General features: G+C 41.0%; 1 protein-coding gene across 1 annotated transcript; it reads left to right on the top strand.

Annotated features, from left to right (window-relative positions):
- Positions 1 to 329: 329 nt before the first annotated feature.
- Positions 330 to 20,219, top strand: LOC127793753 (glyoxylate/hydroxypyruvate/pyruvate reductase 2KGR). The gene is made up of 2 exons (XM_052324458.1): positions 330 to 878; positions 19,408 to 20,219. Exons 1-2 carry the CDS (start codon positions 456 to 458, stop codon positions 19,924 to 19,926), a joined length of 942 nt encoding a protein of 313 aa, XP_052180418.1. The 5' UTR covers positions 330 to 455; the 3' UTR covers positions 19,927 to 20,219.
- Positions 20,220 to 20,706: the final 487 nt, after the last annotated feature.

Below are 20,706 nucleotides of genomic sequence, written 5' to 3'. Positions count from 1 at the left end.
GAAAAATAACACAAAATAAAAATAAAAATTAAATAAAAAAATATATATACAATTAAACTTTATTATATAATTATTATTTCGTACGTATAAAATATTTTTATATAATAATTATATATAATATACTTTTCGTATTATATATTACACTTTCTGAATTGTATAGAGTATCAATGCTTTATTTAAAGGTTTAAATTAACTTTAAAAAATTAAAAATATTTTTAAACATGTTTTTGGCTAGGAGACACGTGGCGAAATCTAGTGGCTCCTTCGACGAAGAATCTCCAGCCACGCACGTTGGACGACTGAGAACTTCCAAACGGTTGGGCAATGAAAGTATCGATCGACAGCCGAAGCAACGACCACTGATGCACAGTCTACATTTCCAATTTTCTAAACCCTAACCCCAACCCTGTCCGCTCCAGCCATCCTCGCTCAACCTCCGCCACTAGCCGGAGAAAATGGAGTCCATCGGAGTCCTGATGGCGTGTCCGATGTCTCCGTACCTCGAACAGGAGCTCGACCGCCGCTTCAAGCTCTTCCGCTTCTGGAACTTCCCTCAGAAGAAGGAGTTCCTCCGAGATAACGCGTCGGTGATCCGCGCCGTCGTCGGAAACGCGACTGCCGGCGCCGATGCCGAGCTGATCGACTGTTTGCCGAGCCTGGAGATCGTGGCGAGTTTTAGCGTTGGATTGGACAAGGTTGATTTGGGGAAGTGTGAGCAGAAGGGCATTAGGGTAACTAACACGCCCGATGTGTTGACCGAAGACGTGGCTGACTTGGCGATCGGCCTCATGCTCGCGACCCTCAGGCGGCTTTGCGAGTCCGACCGGTATGTGAGGAGTGGATCGTGGAAGAAGGGCGACTTCAAGCTCACCACTAAGGTTTGATTTTTTACTTTCTTGCTGGTGGTTCTGTGCTTCTCAGGTTTATTTCCAGACTGATTGCAATAATAGTCAAGTTTATCAAATTTCCTATTTTGCTACGTAGTTTGTTCACTATCAATGTAACTTTGGCCTGTGCTAATTGAATTCCATAAAGTCAGATTCTTGCTGTCGTTTTCCATGTTCTACCTATCTCGTCAAGCAGACCATAGCAGATTTTGCACAATGGATGTTTGTTTGTTGACTTTGTTCTTCACCCTTGAGTTTAGGCATCAGTTCGGTTTGTTGAAAACTTTTTCAGTCAAAGTAGGTTCTGGTGCTACTCTTATACGAAGGGAGGTGAATTGATGAATTATTTGCTTCTTCACTATCTGGTGTCTGATGAAATGTGGAGCCTGTGGTTACTTATTTTGATGTACATTAGGTGATTGCCAGTGCCTGTGATGAATTATTTTACTCTTGGGGATGGGCTTGTGTCACGAGAAGGGACCCGTTACCATAGCTTATTTCATTTATATTTACTTTTTTTTTTACTGCTGTAATTACTAATGTAGAGGTTAGTTACTGCCATGTGCAAGGAGGTTAGGAAAGTATCAAGTTTGTTATAGCGGTAAGGGTGTGTAGGGCCCACCCTGGCAGGAGAATCTTCTCCTCCCAAATGCCTTGTATATATTCTCCCCATCCTTGGGATGGATTTTGGTTAATGAGAATATCAGAATTCTGCATCATCTCCCTCTTTTCTCTCTATTCTCCCTCATTCTTTCTCTTTATTTTCTCTTTGTTTTCTGCTCTCTGTTCAGGTGTTGATCCTTCTAATTCTCATCAGATTGGAAGGAAGAGAATTGTCAGGCTTAGGCCGTGACAATCTTGGTATTAGAGCCACAATTCTCAGCCGGTGCTCCGTGGAGAGGTGCGATGGCAGAAGGAACCTACATGAAGAACCTAGAGTTGCAATTGCAGCAAGTCAGTTCGACGATGAACGACTTCCAGAATTGAGTAGATCAACTGGAGTTTGGGGCTACTCGGAACCATGAGGCGATCGTGGCCATTGATCGCAAATTGGAGAGTTCCATGGAGGGACTGGAGCGGAGATTGGAAGGGTCGATCGTGCAAGTACGGGAAGAGTTGAGAGCTTAAATGCAACAGTTCATGGTGATGTTCACTCGCCAGAACTTGGTAAGGGTATCTCTCGACTTTCCTCCTAGAGAAAGGAATAAGCCAATTTTGCAAGGGAATAGAATGAACCGGGGAAATGAGACCTTAGAGATTGAGGTAGATCCAGAGGAGGAGTTGGAAAGGATGATGGGTAGGGACAGAGAAGATCCGCACAACCATCATCATTCGGGGTTTCTTATGCCCTGGATGGAGATTCTGGTATTTAAGGGAGCTAATCCTCATTGGTGGTTGAAGAAGCGCGAGAGACTGTTTGAGTGGTACAACATACTAAGGGTGCAAAGGGTGACCTTGGCCACTGTTTATTTCAACGAAGTAGTGGATGCCTGGTTTCAAGGGTGTTTTAAGGGTGAGAGGAGAGTATGCCTGGGAAGAGGTCTTTGAAAAACTTTGTGAGCGCTTTGGGGAGAGGAGTATGGTGGACACCATTGAGGAATTCAATAAACTCAGGCAAACAGGGAGTGTGGGCGCCTATCTATGAAGGTTTGAGGAACTCAGGTCTTATATGACCGGCCATAATCCTCACTTCTCCAAAGCTTACTTCGTGTTAAGCTTTATGAGTGGCTTGAGTGAAGAGATACAACCAATGGTTAAAATGATGAAGCCCCAGACGGTAGAACAGGCATTTGAGAGTGCTCGCCTGCAAGAGATGCTAGTGGAGGCCCTAATGAAAAAACAAAGGTAGTAGCCAAGGGGGGTGGTTGCAGGAACATCTAACATGGGAGGAAAGGGCTAAATCGAGAGCTAGCGAAGGGGGGCAATGGGGTGAAAAATGTGGTAGGGACAAGTTCAGTTCCCTTTGGGGAGCAACTAAGGGAGCAAAGGAGGTTAGCTGGCCTTTGCTTTCGATGTGGGGATAAGTACCATCCCGAACATCAATGCAAGAGGCAAATCTTGTTGCTAGAAGGGGATGAAAAGGATGAACAAGAGGAGGTAGAGGAAGAGGACTATGAGGATATTGGGGAAGAGGACTATAGTCCTTAAGACCACAACACACTTACAGCAAACTACCCCTCAAGACTCACTGATTATAACTCCAAACAATATACACAATCACTCGATAGGAAGAACAAAAATAGGAATAGAACACAGCAATAAAACACAACAAGAGAAATAAGATTTTATCCTGGTTTAGTCTCAAAAAAGAGACCTACATCCAGACTGCCTTAGGCCCATTAAATCTCCACTATCTTGGCAACTTTACAGCAATTATATGAACTAGGAAACCCTCTCTTTTCCCTTAGTCTAAAACCCTAGACTACCAAGAGAAGAAATCCCAAGAGAAATACAAAATCTCTCAGCCTAGCTCACCTGCACAACCCTTACAAGATAATCCTGAGATCTCACACCCACAACCGAGCCCTCCCAGCCCCTATTTATAAAGCATAGAGGCGGGCAAGGCAGTTACAACTAACTGCCCCTATCCTGACCGGATTTAACCATTTTCCGGGCAGCTTTGAAACAAACTAACTAATACAAATTACAAAATGAAAAATATGCTAACAGACTTCCCAAAGGGAATACTAAGAACAAAAACTAATCTAAAAACAAATGACTTCACAATTCTCCACCCATTTGAATTAGATTCACTGCACTTTAGCTTCCTGCACACCTGCTCCATCTTCAATTCTGATCTGGAATAAAATTCAGCTGCTTGATATGTTGCTGAAGCTTTGAAACTGGAACAGTTTTAATAAATATATCTGCAGCATTATTTTCATCTACAACTTTGATTAGATCAACAAGTTTATTTTCAATAATATCCCTAATGAAATGATACCTAATGTCTATGTGTTTTGTCCTCTCATGGTGAGCCCGGTTCTTTGACAAATGTATAGCACTTTGACTATCACACATCAAGGTGACTTTAACCTCTAAACCTAGAAGCTCTCCTACTAGCCCCTTAAGCCATATAGCCGCTTTAATTGCATCAGCAACAGCTATATATTCTGCCTCGGTAGTGGATAAAGCTACCACATGTTGGAGGCTAGACTTCCAACTAATAGAGGAATTCCACAACTTAAAAACATAACCAGTTGTGGACCTACGTTTATCAAGATCAGCAGCATAATCTGCATCCGAGAAGCCTAAAATACTAGGATTTTCTCCTATCTTAGCTCCACCATAGGACAATACATTCTTGCTAGTGCCCCTTAGGTATCTAAGCATCCATTTTACAGCCATCCAATGGGATCTACCTGGGTTTGCCATGAAGTGGCTAACTACACTCATTGCATGAGCTAGATCGGGGCGGGTACATACCATTCCATACATCAGGCTGCCAACAGCATTTGAGTATGGAATTTTCTCCATTTCTCTTCTCTCCACCTCATCTTTAGGGACTGATTTGAAGATAATTTGAAATGAGGTGCAAACGGCACACTCACTGGTTTTGAAACAGCCATACCAAACCTAGATAGCAACTTTTCTATATAGGATTTTTGGGATAAGAAAATTTTCCTATGCTGTCTATCCCTAGAGATTTCCATCCCTAGAATCTTTCTAGCCTCACCTAGCTCCTTCATTTCAAATTCAGCCTTTAATTTCTGCTTAAGTTGCTGAATTTCTCTATGGGATTGACTTGCAATAAGCATGTCATTCACATATAACAGTAAGTATATTGAAATGCTAGGAGATATGTGCTTAAAATACACACAGCAGTCATAGGAACATCTTGAATATCCTTGACCTATCATAACAGTGTCAAATCGACGATACCATTGCCTAGGAGATTGTTTGAGCCTATAGAGAGACTTTTTTAGCAAACAAACTTTCTCCACTTTATCCTTAACTTCAAAACCTCTAGGTTGGTTCATATATATCTTTTCTTCCAGCTCTCCATGAAGGAAAGCTGTAGTAACATCCATCTACTCCAATTTCAAGTCTAATTGGGCAATGGTGGCCAGCAAAACCCTTATTGATGTATGCCTTACAACTGGGGAGAAAACTTCATTGTAATCAACCCTTTGGACTTGAGTATACCCTCTAGCAACTAGCCTAGCTTTGAATCTAGGCTTAGAATTTTCATCAGCTCCTCCTTTTATTTTGTAGAGCCATTTGCAGCTTACAATCCTTTTCCCTTTTGGTTTTTCTACCAGTTCCCAGGTTTGGTTTTTCTTAAGGGAAGATATTTCTGATTTCATGGCTTCTATCCATTTTTGGGAATACTTAGATGCTATAGCTTGGTCATAGGATTGAGGCTCTTCATCAGAAATTTTGGAGGCACTATGTAAGGCATAGGCTACTAAATCTGAGAAGCCAAACCTAAGAGGTGGCCTGCGGACTCTAGGCTGCCTATCTCTAGCCACACTATACTTGTTTGGGTTTGGCTAATCACCAATGCTAGAATCAGCATCACTGTCGGCCTCTTCTTCCTCATATTGAGAGGTTTCAGCATCCTGATCTTCTTCTTGGACCTGACCATTTGGGTCCAGATTTGGTTCAGGCTCTATTTCAGTTATTTCAGACTCTATACCTTGAATATCTATTTTCATAGAGTCCTCCTTTCTATCTAGGTCCTTCTGGGTTTCATTTTTGCTTAGACTCATAGTAGTTGACTCATCAAATGTCACATCCCTTGAGATTATTGTCCTAGGTCCTTCTTGTTCAAGGTTCCATAGTTTATATCCCTTCACAACTAGTTGGGTAACCTATAAAGAGACATTTCTTAGCCCTGGGTTCAAGCTTGCCTTGCTTCACATGAGCATAGGCTAAGCACCCAAATACTCTAAGGTGAGAAAGACTAGGCTTGTGGCCTGTCCATTTCTCATAAGGAGTTTGCAAATCTATGGCTTTAGATGGGGTTCGGTTGAGAATATGGATTGCAGTGGATACTGCTTCTCCCCAGAAATTTTTTGGCAAATGAGCATGGAATGACATGCATCTTACCCTTTCTAAAATTGTTCGGTTCATTCTCTCAGCCACCCTGTTTTGCTGGGGATTTCCAGGCGCTGTTAAGTGCCTAATTATGCCATTTTCTTTGCACATTTCATTGAATTCCTTATTGCAGAATTCCAATCCATTATTTGTCCTAATGGTTTTAATTTTCTTTCCCATTTGAGCTTCTACCATTGTCTTCCAATTTCTAAAGGTCCCATAAGTTTGATCTTTAGTTTTTAGCACATAAACCCACAACATTCTAGAATAATCATCTATGATAGAAAGGAAATATCTAGAACCTCCATGGGTTGGGGTTTGGGCTGGTCCCCACAGGTCCGAGTGTATATAATCTAAGATAGACTTAGATGAGTGAATGACAGTCTTATTAAACCTAAGTTTTGCTACCTTCCCATAGATGCAAGACTCACATTTGGACAAAACTAAGACTTGGTTATTTTCTAAGATCCCTTGTTTAGCTAACTCCTTGAGCCCTTGCTCACTTATATGTGACATCCTTAGATGCCACAGTTTTGCCAAATCTTGGGATTTGCTATTTACTACTGCAGCCTCACCACTTAAGGTGGAGGCTTGTAAGATATAAATTCCATTTTGCAGTTTAGCTTTCATGCAGACAAGAGACCCCTTTGCCACTGATATGGCCCCTGTCTCTCCTTTGAATTTTAGGCCATTTCTGTCTAATTCTCCAAGGGAAACCAAGTTCCTCTTGAGATCAGGCACATGCCTGACTGCAGAGAGAGTAATAACCGTGCCATCATTCATCCTTAACCTCACATCACCCACTCCTATAACCCTGCACTCATGGTCATTGCCCAGCAAGACCTTACCCCCATTGATTTCTCTATAATTTTGCAGCCAATGCCTCCTAGGGGTCATGTGGAAAGAACAACCTGAATCCATCACCCAACTATTATTTCCAGCTATTTCTGTGACAGTCAAGGCCTCTGAATTGTCATATCCAAGGTCAACTAAGTTTGCTCACCATCGGATGTCTTCTTTTCAGCCATGTCTTTCTTTCTTTTAGGGCAGTATCTCTTGATATGCCCTTCCTCCTGGCAGTAGTAGCATTTAATAGGGCCCTTTCCATTTCTAGACTTTGATATAGACTTTCCCCTTTTCCCTTTGAGTCCTTTTTGGTACTCTTAGACCTTACGGTTAGGGCATCACTAGGGGTGGATTTTACTTCCATTTTTATTCTCAATTCCTTTGAGTTTAGGGCTCCTATTACATCTTCTAACGATAGCTTGTCCCTACCGTGTTGAAGAATGTCTACAAAATTTTCATAAGACTTAGGCAATGAATAAAGAAGAACTAGGGCTCTGTCTTCATCCTCATAGTTTACTCCTATATTCTCTAAGTCAAGACATAGCTTATTGAATTCATCAAGATGCTCTTGAAGCTTCTGATTTTCTTGCATCTTATATGTGAAGAATTTGGCCTTCAAATACAGCCTACTGGATAAAGTCTTCTTTAAATAAAGAGACTCTAATTTCATCCAGATTTCAGTGGCTGTTTTTAATTTTGAAACTTCTCGGAGAACTTTGTCTCCAAGACTCAAGATAAGCATACTGAATGCTTTCTTGTTAATTTCCTTATCCTCTAAAGATATGGTTTTAGGATCCTTACCTTCAGAGCTTCCCTCGGTAGTTACCTCTTGTTCGATTGCCTTTTCCAATCTGAGACTGCACAGCAGGGCTTCCATTTTGATCCGCCAGAGACCAAAATCATTGTTGCCGTCGAACTTCTCCACATCATATCGGGTGGCCGATGAGGGTGCCATAATCGCCTACCAGAGCTGATTCTGGTTTCTTGAGAATCTTGAAGATCTTGATAGAGTTGCTGGAGATGATCCCTGGAGCTCTGATACCATATTGTAGTCCTTAACACCGTAACACACTTACAACAAACTACCCCTCAAGACTCACTGATTATACCCCCAAACAATATACACACAATCACTCGATAGGAAGAACAAAAATAGGAATAAAACACAGCAATAAAACACAACAAGAGAAACAAGATTTTATCCTGGTTCAGTCTCAAAAAAGAGACCTACATCCAGACTGCCTTAGGCCCATGAAATCTCCACTATCTTGGCAACTTTACACCAATTATATGAACTAGGAAACCCTTTCTTTTCCCTTAGTCTAAAACCCTAGACTACCAAGAGAAGAAATCCCAAGAGAAATACAAAATCTCTCAGCCTAGCTCACCTGCACAACCCTTACAAGATAATCCTGAGATCTCACACCCACAACCGAGCCCTCCCAGCCCCTATTTATAAAGCATAGAGGCGGGCAAGGCAGTTACAACTAACTGCCCCTATCCTGACCGGATTTAACCATTTTCCGGGCAGCTTTGAAACAAACTAACTAATACAAATTACAAAATGAAAAATATGTTGACAGACTTCCCAAAGGGAATACTAAGAACAAAAACTAATCTAAAAACAAATGACTTCACAAGGACAATGGAGAGATCTCCATTCACGCCTTGAAGGGAGTAGCCAACAACAAAATCATTAAGGTGGGGGGGGGGGGGGGGGGAAGTTAAGGGCTGCAACCTCATGATTCTAATAGATAGCGGGAGTACCCACTGCTTTCTTGATGAAAGCACGACCAAAAGGCTGAAGTGTCACAGGGGCTTCACCCTCGAGTGTTACAGTAGCCAATGGCCAAAGGGTGTTGAGCAAATCAATTTGCAATGGCTTTTGTTGGGAGTTGCAAGGGGAAAAATTTGAAGCAAATTTGAGGCTATTACAGTTGGAGGGCTGTGATGTGTTTCTAGAAGTGGATTGGATGAAGGGGGTAAAGCCCCATTAGCTTTGATTTTAATCGGATGGAGGTGTCCTTTGAGAAGGAAGTGTCATGACCCTAGGAGCAATAAATGGGCATTATTGTAATAGGGTATAATAGTTAGTTAGGGATATTTTACAAGTTGTTAGAAGTATATGGGTGCTGATAGGATGCTGTTAGAAATTAGTTAAGCATCTAGCTATGCCTTTAAAAAGCCCAATTGTAAGAGGAGAGAATTATGATTGAATTGATTAATTGAAAGATTTGATTTCTCTCTACATCTCTCTCCAATCTCTCTCTTGTTTCTCCCCATTTTCTCTCAATCTCTCTCTCTCTTCTACTGATTTCCCCCTTCCTTCAATTCTAATTTCTTCCCCCAATTCCTATCACAACCCTAACTAACCCTAGGGTTGTGACAATGGTATCAGAGCAGTCAATCCTTGGTTGTGGATTTGATTCCAGTTGAAGGCGACTACTATGAGGTGAGTGGTTTCCCTTAGCGATTGCAGTAAGGCGGATTTCGGCAGCGAGCTAGCTAGAAGAATTCCGATTGGGTTGGGGCTACTGCTTCTGGACACAATTAATTTCCAACGAAGGACTCTCGGTGATGAAATCTGGTGAGACGGTTCGAAAGGGAAAGGTGAAGCAATTCCGACGATATAGGCTGCGATTGTTAGCGATCTTGGAGGGAAGCAACATCCGACCAATTCTCAAGGAGTTATATGATTGGGGCAGCGGGGCTTGAGGCGATTCAAGTGGTCCGATGAATTCAACAGAATTGTTTGTCCTAACCATTGACCAAGTTGACTTCCAGGAACGAATCAGGCTGAGTGCTTGAATTCTGGAAGCAATGGCCGAATCAAGGCAATCGCATGTGGGATCCAAAGTATTAGCGATTCAGTGGGTGTTGTGATTTGGACTCGGGAGTGGGTGTAGTGATTGAACTAGCAATGAGTTCTTGTGATTTTGGAATTGAAAGCGATTGCAAAATTGGTTGGGGCGAGAAGGAACAACGCCAATGATTCTTGGTGAATTGTGAAGGCTGGCAGTGATTGGGTGAAGGAGGAATCGGTGGGGAGGCGAATCGTTGAATCCGCAACGATTGCGAGCATGGCCGATTCCGGCCATCCAGGCGAACTGAGGAAGCGACCACGGAGCAGGTGGTCCTCCGACCATTGGACAGGGTCGCGGCCAGTGGACGGTGACTGGGTGAGTCGCGGTCGTTGCAAATCTGGATTGACGACAGATAGGTTGAGCTGCTGATCTGATTTTTGGATATTGTTGCCGACATGGTTGTTCGAACAGGAAAGGCGAAGAGCCCTGGCCAATTCTGTGAACATCCTTAGCCTTCAATTCCAACGGCTTGTTTAAATTACAGCTGTCCTAGTAGCTGGATCCAAGTCGTTGTGTGTGTGATTGAGGCAAGCAAACCCAGACGATCTTGGCTGTTGCTCCTTAGCAACGGTCCTTAGAAATGGATCTCGGCCATTGCTTAGCTTATGATTCCTCTTATTGCCGCTAAATTCTGTGGGGTCTCGGCCAAATTATAAGAGACTAAAGTCTAAGATTGCAAGACTGATTGGGTGGTAGGAGGTGGATGAACAGTTCTAGTGTAGATTGAGAAGGCTTAAGGCAACTTGTCCGTGGCTTCGGAGAAAGGATTGAGTAGCAAAGTAGTGAAGAGGAATTCTGCAGGCGGTAATTCCAATCAAATTCTAGGCTGCTAGTAAGGTAAACAAAGGGTAGTTTCGACTTTGAATTCTTGTTAACTTTGTTGGAATTGGAGAGGTGAAGAAGAGCAATATGTATATAGCTCCTTGGTCTTCAAAGTATATTGATTGTGAAAAATCGGCTAAGAGGAGCAGTGCACTTAGGAGACCATTGAAGCCTCAATAACAGTAGAAGAATTCTTCTTTTTCAGTTGGAATGGAGCCTCAATGGCAGCCAAAGAAGGCTGCATTTTCAATGGGGTGTTCTACTCATGAAGCTAGGGGAGGCAGTGCATACATGAAGCAAAATGCTATAATCTCAATTGAATATAATAGAAACCATGAGGAGTTTGGTTGGAATCATGGGACATGGGAAAAGAAAATGGATAATCAGTTTAATCTAAGGTGCAAGGAAACAACCAGTGGGATACATGAAGAGTGCGAGGAATTCAGTCGAATATTCCGCGAGAAGCTGCAGGAGTTTGCAATGATACTGACTAAGAAGTATCATTACAATTTCCCCACAGAATACTTAGATGATTATCGAGAAAGTTTTAACAAGGAGGAATTCCTTAATGTGGAGCAGCCGAAGGAGGACAACCTTGCTAAAAGTAAATCCTTGGTGTACTCCAGCTACCAGCAAGTAAAAGTATTTCCACTTGAGGAGGCCCCTACTGAAGATATGGAAGGGTTTAAACATACTACTCCCTTGGTTTTGGTTGTGGAGAGGACTGAGGAGTACATGGAAGAAGGGATTGAAGAATTGGGGGATGGCAATCCAACGGTTGGTAGCATCTCAAGCACCTCCATTGGTACTGAGAATCCAGATGCTAAAACCCTCAATATGACACCGTTGGAGGAGGTAACTATTGAGGATGAAACTGAGATGTTTGCTAGCAATCCGGGAGCCAAAGATCTTGGAATGGAAACGATCACAACAACCTTAGATTGTGGAGATCTTAAATCTATTTCTCTTGAAAGAATAGGAATGGAAGGAGTTGCTGAATTTCCTACTATGGATCAGGTAACTCCAACTGAGAAATCGGTCAATTGAGAGGAAACTTGTGCCTTAATCGAAGTAGATAACCAATGGAGGGCAGTTCAGGATTGGTTAGAGGTTAAGTGAGGATGCTTGCGTGAAATTGATTACACTGAAACCTTCCAGTAGTATGTTTTTAATCTGGAGCAATGGAGGACACAGAAGGATAAAGTGAAACAAGATGAAAGGAAGAAAGGGAAGGGATTCCTTGTTGAAGGGACTGAGACCCTTGTTGTTTTGCTTATTAATGTTTCCATTGATGTGGCAGCAAGATATAATGCTGTTGCTGTTGAGGAGAAAGAAAAGAGAAAGGGAAAGAGAAAAAAGCCTAGAAGGATAAAGAAGGGAAGAAGCATTAAACTGATAGAGAAAGCTGGGATTGGATAAATAAGAATAGCTTAACGTAATAAGTTTTTTGGGGACAAGAAATTTTTCAAGGTGAGGGAATTGGGACAAGAAATCTTTCAAGGTGAGGGAATTGTCATTATCCTAGGAGTAATAAAGGGGCACTATTGTAATAGGGTTTAATAGTTAGTTAGGGATATTTTACAAGTTGTTAGAAGCACATGGGTGCTGTTAAGATGCTATTAGAAATTAGTTAAGCATCTAGCTATGCCAATAAAAAGGTCAATTGTAAGAGGAGAGAATTGTGATTGAATTGATTAATTGAAAGATCTGATTTCTCTTTACATCTCTCTCCAATCTCCCTCTTGTTTTTCCCCCCTTTCTCTCAATATCTCTCCCTCTTTCTACTGTTTTCCCCCTTCCTTCAATTTTGATTTTTTCCTCCAATTCTTATCACAACCCTAACTAACCCTAGGGTTGTGACAGGAAGATGACATTACCAGGGGGGAAAAGAGGCTGGAACCTGCAAGATGATATCCGAGAAAAGATATAGAGGGTAATTAAGGAAAAATGGAATCAGCTGGCACATCTTTTCTCAATTGTAGCAGCAAAGGAGGTACAAGGAGATCAAGGAATGCAGGAGCAGATCAACCTGACAGTTAGCACACCCCAGGGGATGCCAGATCAGGTATACCACTTGGATCTCCTTAATAACCTGCTGGTAGAGTATGCGGATCTTTTCACTGAACCCCAATCCCTTCCCCCTACCAGAATGTTTGACCACTCTATCAATCTAAAACCAAACACCGAGTTTGTTAACATTAGAACTTACCGTTACCCTCCAATTCAAAAGAATCAGATTGAGAAATGGTTAAGGATATGCTCCAACAATCCATCATTAGACCTAGCCAAAGCCCTTTTGCTTCCCTAGTCCTATTGGTAAAAAAGAAGTATGGATCATGGCGATTTCATGTGGATTATCGCCAACTAAATGCCATGACCATCAAGGATAAACTTCTTATACCCTTGGTGGAAGATCTTTTGAATGAGCTTTACCATGCCCAATTCTTTTCTAAACTTGACCTACGCTCGGGGTATCATCAAATTAGAATAAAACCCGAGGATATTTCCAAAACTACCTTTAGGACTCACAATGGGCACTTTGAATTCTTGGTGATGCCATTTGGGCTCACTAATGCCCTTGTCACTTTTCAACCTCTCATGAATAGAATTTTTGAACCCCATCTTCGAAAGTTTATACTAGTGTTCTTTGATGATATACTCATTTACAACCCTACTTTTGAACAACATTTAACTCACCTTATAACTACCCTAGATATCCTCAAATCTCTCCAGCTTTTTATTGAGAAATCTAAGTGTGCATTTGGTTAAGGGCAGGTGGAATATTTGGGACACATCATATCAAAAGGGGGCGTGAGTACAGATCCAAGAAAGGTAGAGGCCATAGTGTCCTAGCCAAGGCCTACTTCGATGAGGGCTTTAAGAGGATTTTTAGGACTAACCGGATACTACCGCTAGTTTGTAAAGAACTATGAAATCATTAGTAAGCCCTTAACTGATTTGTTGAAGAAATGAGGTTTTAGCTGGGGCCAGAAGTAGAAGAGGCATTTGAGAATTTAAAAGGGGCCATGAGTAGGGTGCTAGTGTTAGGGCTTCCTAACTTCAATGAGCCCTTATTCTGGAAACAAATGCAAGTAGAACAGGCGTAGGGGCAGTTTTGGTGCAGGAAGGGAGGCCAGTAGCATTTCGAAGTCAGGTATTGGGCCCTAAACACTTGGGGCTCAATATATATGAAAATGAATTCTTAGTTGTATTGATGGTTGTTGATAGGTGGAGGCATTACTTGGGAGGAGAAGATTTATCATCAAAACGGACCATGAAAATTTGAAGTTTCTGTTGCAACAGAAGCTTCAAACACAGCTGCAAAGGAAGGGTATGGTCAAACTAATGGGTTGGGATTACATAATACAATACAAAAAGGGGAAGGAAAATGTAGCCTCTGATGCACTTTCAAGATGCCATGAAAAAGGAAGCTCTGTAGCTATGACATTGGTGGTACCTGAGTGGTACCGAGAGGTTATTGACAACTATAAAGGGGATGGGAAAATTAGAACATTACTAGAGAAATTGACTACTGGGGTCAATTAGGCTGACGAGTATTCTTTGAGTAAGGGAATGCAGAGGTACCAGGGAAGAATAGTGATTGGGGATAATGCAGAACTTAAGAAGGAGATCTTACAGGCCCTGCATGAGTCTCCATTGGGGGGGACATTCAGGGGAACAAAATACTTACTTGCAAGTTAAACAAATATTCCATTGGCCTATGATGAAATCGGAGGTTAAGGGATTTGTGCAGGCATGTGACACCTGTAAGAGATGTAAATCAAAAGCGGTGGCCTACCCAAGGCTACTGCAACCCTTGTCTATCCTTGGCCAAGCTTGGTTGAGTGTGTCTATGGACTTCATGGAAGGACTGCCTAGGTCAGAGGGTAAGGATAGTATTCTGGTAGTGGTGGACCAGCGGACCAAGTTTGCCCATTTCACAGGATTAACTCACCCCTACATAGCTTAGGAAGTGGCCAAGGCTTTCTTGGATTTGGTGGTTAAGTTATATGGGACTTCTAAGTCCATAGTTTCTGATAGAGATAGATCTTCACCAGCTTGGTGTGGTAGGAGCTGATAAGGTCTCTGAGAACAAAACTGAGCATGTCCACAGCCTATCACTCTCAGTCTGATGGGCAAACCGAGAGGGTGAACCAAAGCCTTGAAAGTTACCTAAGGTGCATTTGCCTCTTACAATTTAAGGAGTGGCACAAATGGTTGTCTCTGGCCCAATGGTGGTATAATACTAACCATAATTCCTCAATTAAAATGTCCCCATTTGAAGCCTTGTTTGGGTACAAACCACCTGTTTTGCCTGCAGTGGGGGGGGGGATCCAATGTGGCCACAGTAGAAGATTATTTGTAACAGAAGAGGATAGTGAGACAACAGTTGAAACAAGAGTTAGCTTTAGCCCAAAATCGAATGAAACAGTTTGTTGATCGGAGAAGAAGTGAGAGAGAGTTTGAAGAAGGGGATGCAGTGTATTTGATGCTGAGGTATCCTCACTTGAAGTCTATCACTTGAGAAAAAGTAACCAAGCACAGTCCAAAGTACTATGGGCCATTTCCCATAGAAGCTAAGGTAGGGAATGTGGCATATTGCTTGCAACTAGTCGCATGGTCACATATTCACCCTGTGTTTCATGTATCGCTCCTACAGAGGTCAATTGGGGCACAACCAGCGAGTTCTGCATTGCCTACTCTTCCTAAAGAGGCTAGCCCGACAGTGGAACTTGAAGCTATTTTGGAGGGAAGGGTAGTGTACGGGCTTGGGGCTCCTCTTATTCAAGTCTTGGTTAAATGGCAGGGTAGCTTGTCTGATGACAGCACTTGGGAGTACCTCCTAGATCTCCTCAAGCAATTCCCAAGAATTGCCAACCGCCTCAGCATTTCTTGAGGACAAGAAATTGGTTGAGGGGGGAAATGTCACGAGAAGGGACCTGCTACTATAGCTCATTTCATTTTTATTTACTTTTTTTTACTACTGTAATTATTAATGTAGAGGTTAGTTATTGTCATGTGCAAGGAGGTTAGGAGAGTATCAAGTTTGTTATAGCTATAAGGGTGTAGGGCCCACCCTAGTAGGAGAATCTTCTCCCCCCAAACGCTTTGTATATATTCTCCCCATCCTTGGGATGGATTTTGGTTAACGAGAATATCAGCATCTCCCTCTTTTCTCTCTGTTCTCTCTCATTCTTTCTCTCTTCTCTCTTATTTCTCTCTATTTTCTCTTTGTTTTCTGCTCTTTGTTCGGGTGTTTGATCCTTTTAATTCTCTTTGGATTGGAAAGAAGAGAATTGTCAGGCTTAGGCCATGACAGCTTGCTTCAGTAAGACACAACTTTGCATTTGAAGGACTGCTCCCTATTGCATTTTGTGGCACAACTAGAGGGCAAGGAATACTAAAGCATTTGCAAGTGTAGAGAGAAATTTTTGTCTTAAGGGAACCCATCTCTTTTTCCCTTTTTGTTTCCTGTGGGGAGAAGGATCCCAAATTCTTTTCTTCATATTGTATATGACATTTCTCTTTAAGTAAGCTTCTAGGTTTTGCTTTGGAAAATGTTCGCCCCTTAAGAAGGAGATTCTCCTTTTAAATACTTTTATTGAAAAGAAAAGTATTTTTTTTTCTGTATTTCGTGATTAAAGGAATGGATGGTAAGTTTCAATGGAAAATGGCCATGTTTGGCTAATATTAATTTCTGATAACTACATTGGATTGGTTGAGTTTTCACTGTGAAAGGGAGTGTTCTCTGGTTCCTGTTATCCACCTTTAATTCTCACTTTTGTACTTGTAAACTTGCACCACTTTCATCCATGATTATGGCCACATTCTATTGTTGCTGAAAAGGCATGGATTGTGAATGTTTAGATAGAAAGAAAGAATAAGATTTAGGTTTCACATCTGAAACCGGAAGATGAAAAACAGAGAAAAGAAATAGAGAAAGAGAAGGAAAAGAAAAAAAGAGAGGAAGATGAAGAGATCTCAAATATAATTCTCAATGTCTTGTGAATTAGAGGTTGCAGTTTATATAGTGCAAACTTAACTGACAACAAACTTAACTAACTATTTTAACTAACATCCTCGAACTGAACCCTAAACCTTAAAACACAAACTGTTCCTAAACCTTAAAACACAAACTGTTCTTAAACCTTAAAACGCAAACTGTTCAGATAAGCTGCAACCATATTTCCTTTACATCCTCCTGCAAATCAGACTTGGGATTATGAACAAGATTGAGTGGCCATATTTCCATCTCATCCTCCCTCAAAACAAACTTGGGATTATGAACAAGGTTGAGCTTAGAGCATAGGAATTGAAAACGAGACAGCAGAAAACCTTGTCAGAAGATCTGCACCTGATATTCAGTAGGAACAAGTCAAGCCTCAACTTGCTTATCAGCAACCTTCTCTTGAATAAAATGAATATCAACTCCAATATGCTTGGTGCGGGCATGATAAACAGGATTTCCAGCAAGTTGTTTAGCAGACAAATTATCACACCACAACAAAGGACAACTAGAAATAGGAATTCCCAATTTTTTGAACAGAGATTGAAGTCAGAATTTCTGTAAGATCAGAAGCTAAGGCATGATACTCAGCCTCTGCACTGGACCGGGAAACAACTGGTTGCTTCTTAGAGCTCCAATTAATGAGATTACCACCAAGAAAAACATAAAAACCACTGGTAGATCTTCTGTCATTCAAACAACCAGCATAGTCAGCATCATTGAATATTTATAGAGTTAAGTGTGCTGCTTGTTGTAAAACATGACCTTTAGCAATAGTGCCTTTGAGATATCTAAGAAGTCTCTTGCAGGCTGTCCAATGTGTCTGAGTAGGAGCTTTAAGACACTGACCGAGTTTATTCACAATGAAAGAGATATAGCATTGTAAAGATCCAATAGCTTGTCTGTATAGTGGAGGATTATATAAGGGAGCTTGTCTGTGCTGAGATCCTTTCCTAACAGGAGAGGAAGAAGGTTTGCAGTCCTTCATACCAGTCTTAGTGAATAGATCAGAAATATATTTTGACTGAGATAATTAGAGGCCAGTAAAATTTCTGAATGCTTCAAACCCAAGAAATAGTTGACAGAACCAAGGCTTTTTAGAGCAAAGTGCGGATTAAGATCAGAAATAAGGCCTTCTACAAGATCAGGTGCTGAACCAGTAATGAGGATGTCATCCACATAAACAAGAAGGTAGAGAACACATTGAGAAATCATTTTAATGAAAAAAGAGGCATCTGATATACAAGACTGAAATCCCCAGGCCAGAAGAGCAGACTTATGTTTATGAAACCAGGCTCTAGGAGCCTGCTTCAAACCATACAGAGCCTTGTTAAGCTGGCAAACATGAGAAGGGTATTGAGAATCAACAAATTCCTCAGGTTGCTCCATGTAGACTACCTCTTGCAAGTCACCATTGAGAAAAGCATTATTGATGTCTACTTGTTGGATAGACCAGTGGATCTTTCTGGTGATTGACTCAAAGGCTAAGAATGAAAGAGAGAGAAGCAGATAGAAGACTTCAATAGAATGAGTGATTGAATGGAGTTTCTGGTCGGACTTAATTGGCCAACAGGAAACAATGGGGAGGGAGGAGGAAGATATAGTCTTTCTCTTTGATTATGAATATTCAGAGAGAGAAATAAAGTGGGGTGCCTTTTTTTCCTTACCTTTTCCTCTTTGAACCATACACTTTTCCAACAATTGTACATGTACCCAAAATTAAGTCCCAAAAATTTCAGTCTGCCCCTTGCTGTCGCTGCAGCATGCATGCTTGTTGAACAGGCAAGTCCTTTATATGTCCGAAGCGCACTCTGGCATTTGGCTGTCAAAAAAATTGAAAAAAAAAAAAAAAAGATATGCTAAATGGCATGTCTGGCACATATCTGGTAATGTCTAAGTTTGTGTTTATGTCCAATACATGTCAGACATGAAGACATCATCCTTACTGGAGTGCCATGCTATTTAAATCGTTTCCATGGCCTTCATCATCTTTCCTGGTCCTTTCCATTTATCTCCCTAATATAACAAGTGACCCATCAAAATTCAACTACTTGAGGGGAGGTTTCTACCATTGTCAAATACTTTAGGGGTAGGCAATTTAACTTTCCCTATGACACTTGAATGCATTTCTAGTATAGCCTATCATACTAAAACATATTACAGAATACTGGAAAGGCAGAAATTTCTAAATTCTGGAGAGGTTCCATCCTGGTACACATTCTTCTTATATATTTCGTGCTTTGCTAGTTGGTATAAAGAAAGCCAAGTTAAATGACACATCGACAAGGAAGATTGTGGGCAAGGGCAGCCTTTCACAAACCATGGGAGTTTAGATTATGAGGGTGAGATGAAATGATTAACTGCATTTTTGTTTTATTGCAGTTGATTGGTTCAGAGGTGAATGGTAGTGTCATCCTGATTGCTAAGGTAGATAACCTGAGTTGTGGCTAGAAGTTGCATTTCATGAAATTTCATTACCTAGCCATTCTGCGTGGGATCACCTAAGGAATGAAGTCCTCCAATCACATTATTATTCTCTGCAATAACTGTAAATAATCTGAAGTGCTTTTCTCTTAGGGAATTGTCTTGATGGCGAACCAGGCATTCTTGACTAATAAATAATTTAATAAAGACAGGAAATTGTTGTATAAAGGGGGAGTGCAACAGTATGAATCTTGCTGGCAAATAGTCCCCTCATGTATTTTTCTTTCAAGTAGGGTTTGAAGGCTCCCATTTAGAGAGTAGGGAAATCGATGTTCAGTATGTGGGAAATTGACTTGTTTTTAAATGATGTCTTATGCTTTTCCAACGCATGCTAACTTGCTAAGCAGCTTTACCTGCTATATGTTAAGAACTGATATATTGATTTTGTTATTTATTGCGTTATCTTTTAAAGCATGCACATCTCATCTGGTGTCACCTCTTTTTATGTTTTCCCCAGTTCAGTGGCAAAACTGTAGGGATTATTGGACTGGGTAGAATTGGCTTAGCAATTGCTAAGAGAGCTGAAGCATTTGGCTGCCCCATCAGCTACTACTCCAGAACACGGAAAACAGATTCAGAATATAAATACTACCCAAGCGTCGTTGAGTTGGCCTCCAACTGTCATATTCTGGTGGTTGCATGCGCTCTGACTGAAGAAACTCGACATATCATCAACCGTGAGGTTATTGATGCATTGGGTCCTAAGGGCGTCCTCATCAACATCGGGAGGGGTCCTCATGTTGATGAACCTGAGCTGGTGTCTGCTCTGGTTGAAGGCCGGTTGGGTGGAGCTGGACTCGACGTGTTTGAACATGAGCCCGAAGTACCTGAACAGCTCTTTGAGCTTGGTAACGTAGTCCTCACCCCTCATGTAGGGAGTGGGACCGTGGAAACCCGGACAGCCATGGCTGACCTTGTCATTGGAAACTTGGAGGCTCACTTTTTAAACAAACCACTGTTAACTCCAGTAGTTTGATTATGTCACGAGGCGATGTCAATATGACTGATTGGAAGGCAGGCTTTATCTTGTATCGTCCTCTTTGTTGTTATCCGTCTCATTGTTCCACAACTTGATCATTTGTGGATTTCATAAGCAAACCACTTGTTAATCTCGTGTTGGTCATGTCTTAGCATCCAAAGTGCATTGAGGTGCTTAGCTTGTATGCATAAATAAGGTCTGATTTTGGCTGCCACTATGGACAGCATTGTCAACAAGCGTGTGGCAAGAGTACGTTAGCATTGAAAGAGATGCATGCACATTATTTTCAAGTTAGCATTATGCTCGTGTTTGTAAGGAGCCAATTTGAGGACAAATCAATCCTAATTTCTTGACTAAAAGTGTGACTTTTAAGTCAAGAAGAGCCTTAATCAAAATGAATATTATTTGGATAGAAATAATTCACAAGCATCTAAATCGGTTCAATAATTTAGTGTCACATTCAATTTGATTATTGACTAGAAGTATTTAATGAGTGATTGAATAAAAGTGACATTCCCTTAAAAAAATATAAAAAATGTCCCCTTTTCATTTTCTTCCCTACAAATACAATTGCTCCTCTTCTTATCATTTTCCTTCGTTGCGAAGGAACTTACTACTTAAGCTTATCTTAAAATTAAGGGTAAATAGTATAAAAAAAAAAAAACTTTATTTTTTTACTAATTTATAAATTTATTTAAATATTTTAATTTTAACAATTATATTTTAATTAATAATTTTATAAACAACAAAAATCAATTTAAACATATATTATTATTA

The sequence above is a fragment of the Diospyros lotus genome, chromosome 2 (genome assembly GCF_014633365.1).
Source record: "Diospyros lotus cultivar Yz01 chromosome 2, ASM1463336v1, whole genome shotgun sequence".
NCBI lineage: Eukaryota > Viridiplantae > Streptophyta > Magnoliopsida > Ericales > Ebenaceae > Diospyros > Diospyros lotus.
The sequence above is the reverse complement of the archived record's forward strand: the minus strand, read 5'-3'. Positions and strand labels throughout refer to the sequence as shown.

Excerpts from the sequence above, each read along its gene's own strand:
- LOC127793753 (XM_052324458.1), top strand. The coding sequence starts at position 456 with ATGGAGTCCATCGGAGTCCTGATGGCGTGTCCGATGTCTCCGTACCTC. Across the intron at positions 879-19,407 it reads ACTTCAAGCTCACCACTAAG|TTCAGTGGCAAAACTGTAGG; the intron begins GTTTGATTTTTT and ends TGTTTTCCCCAG.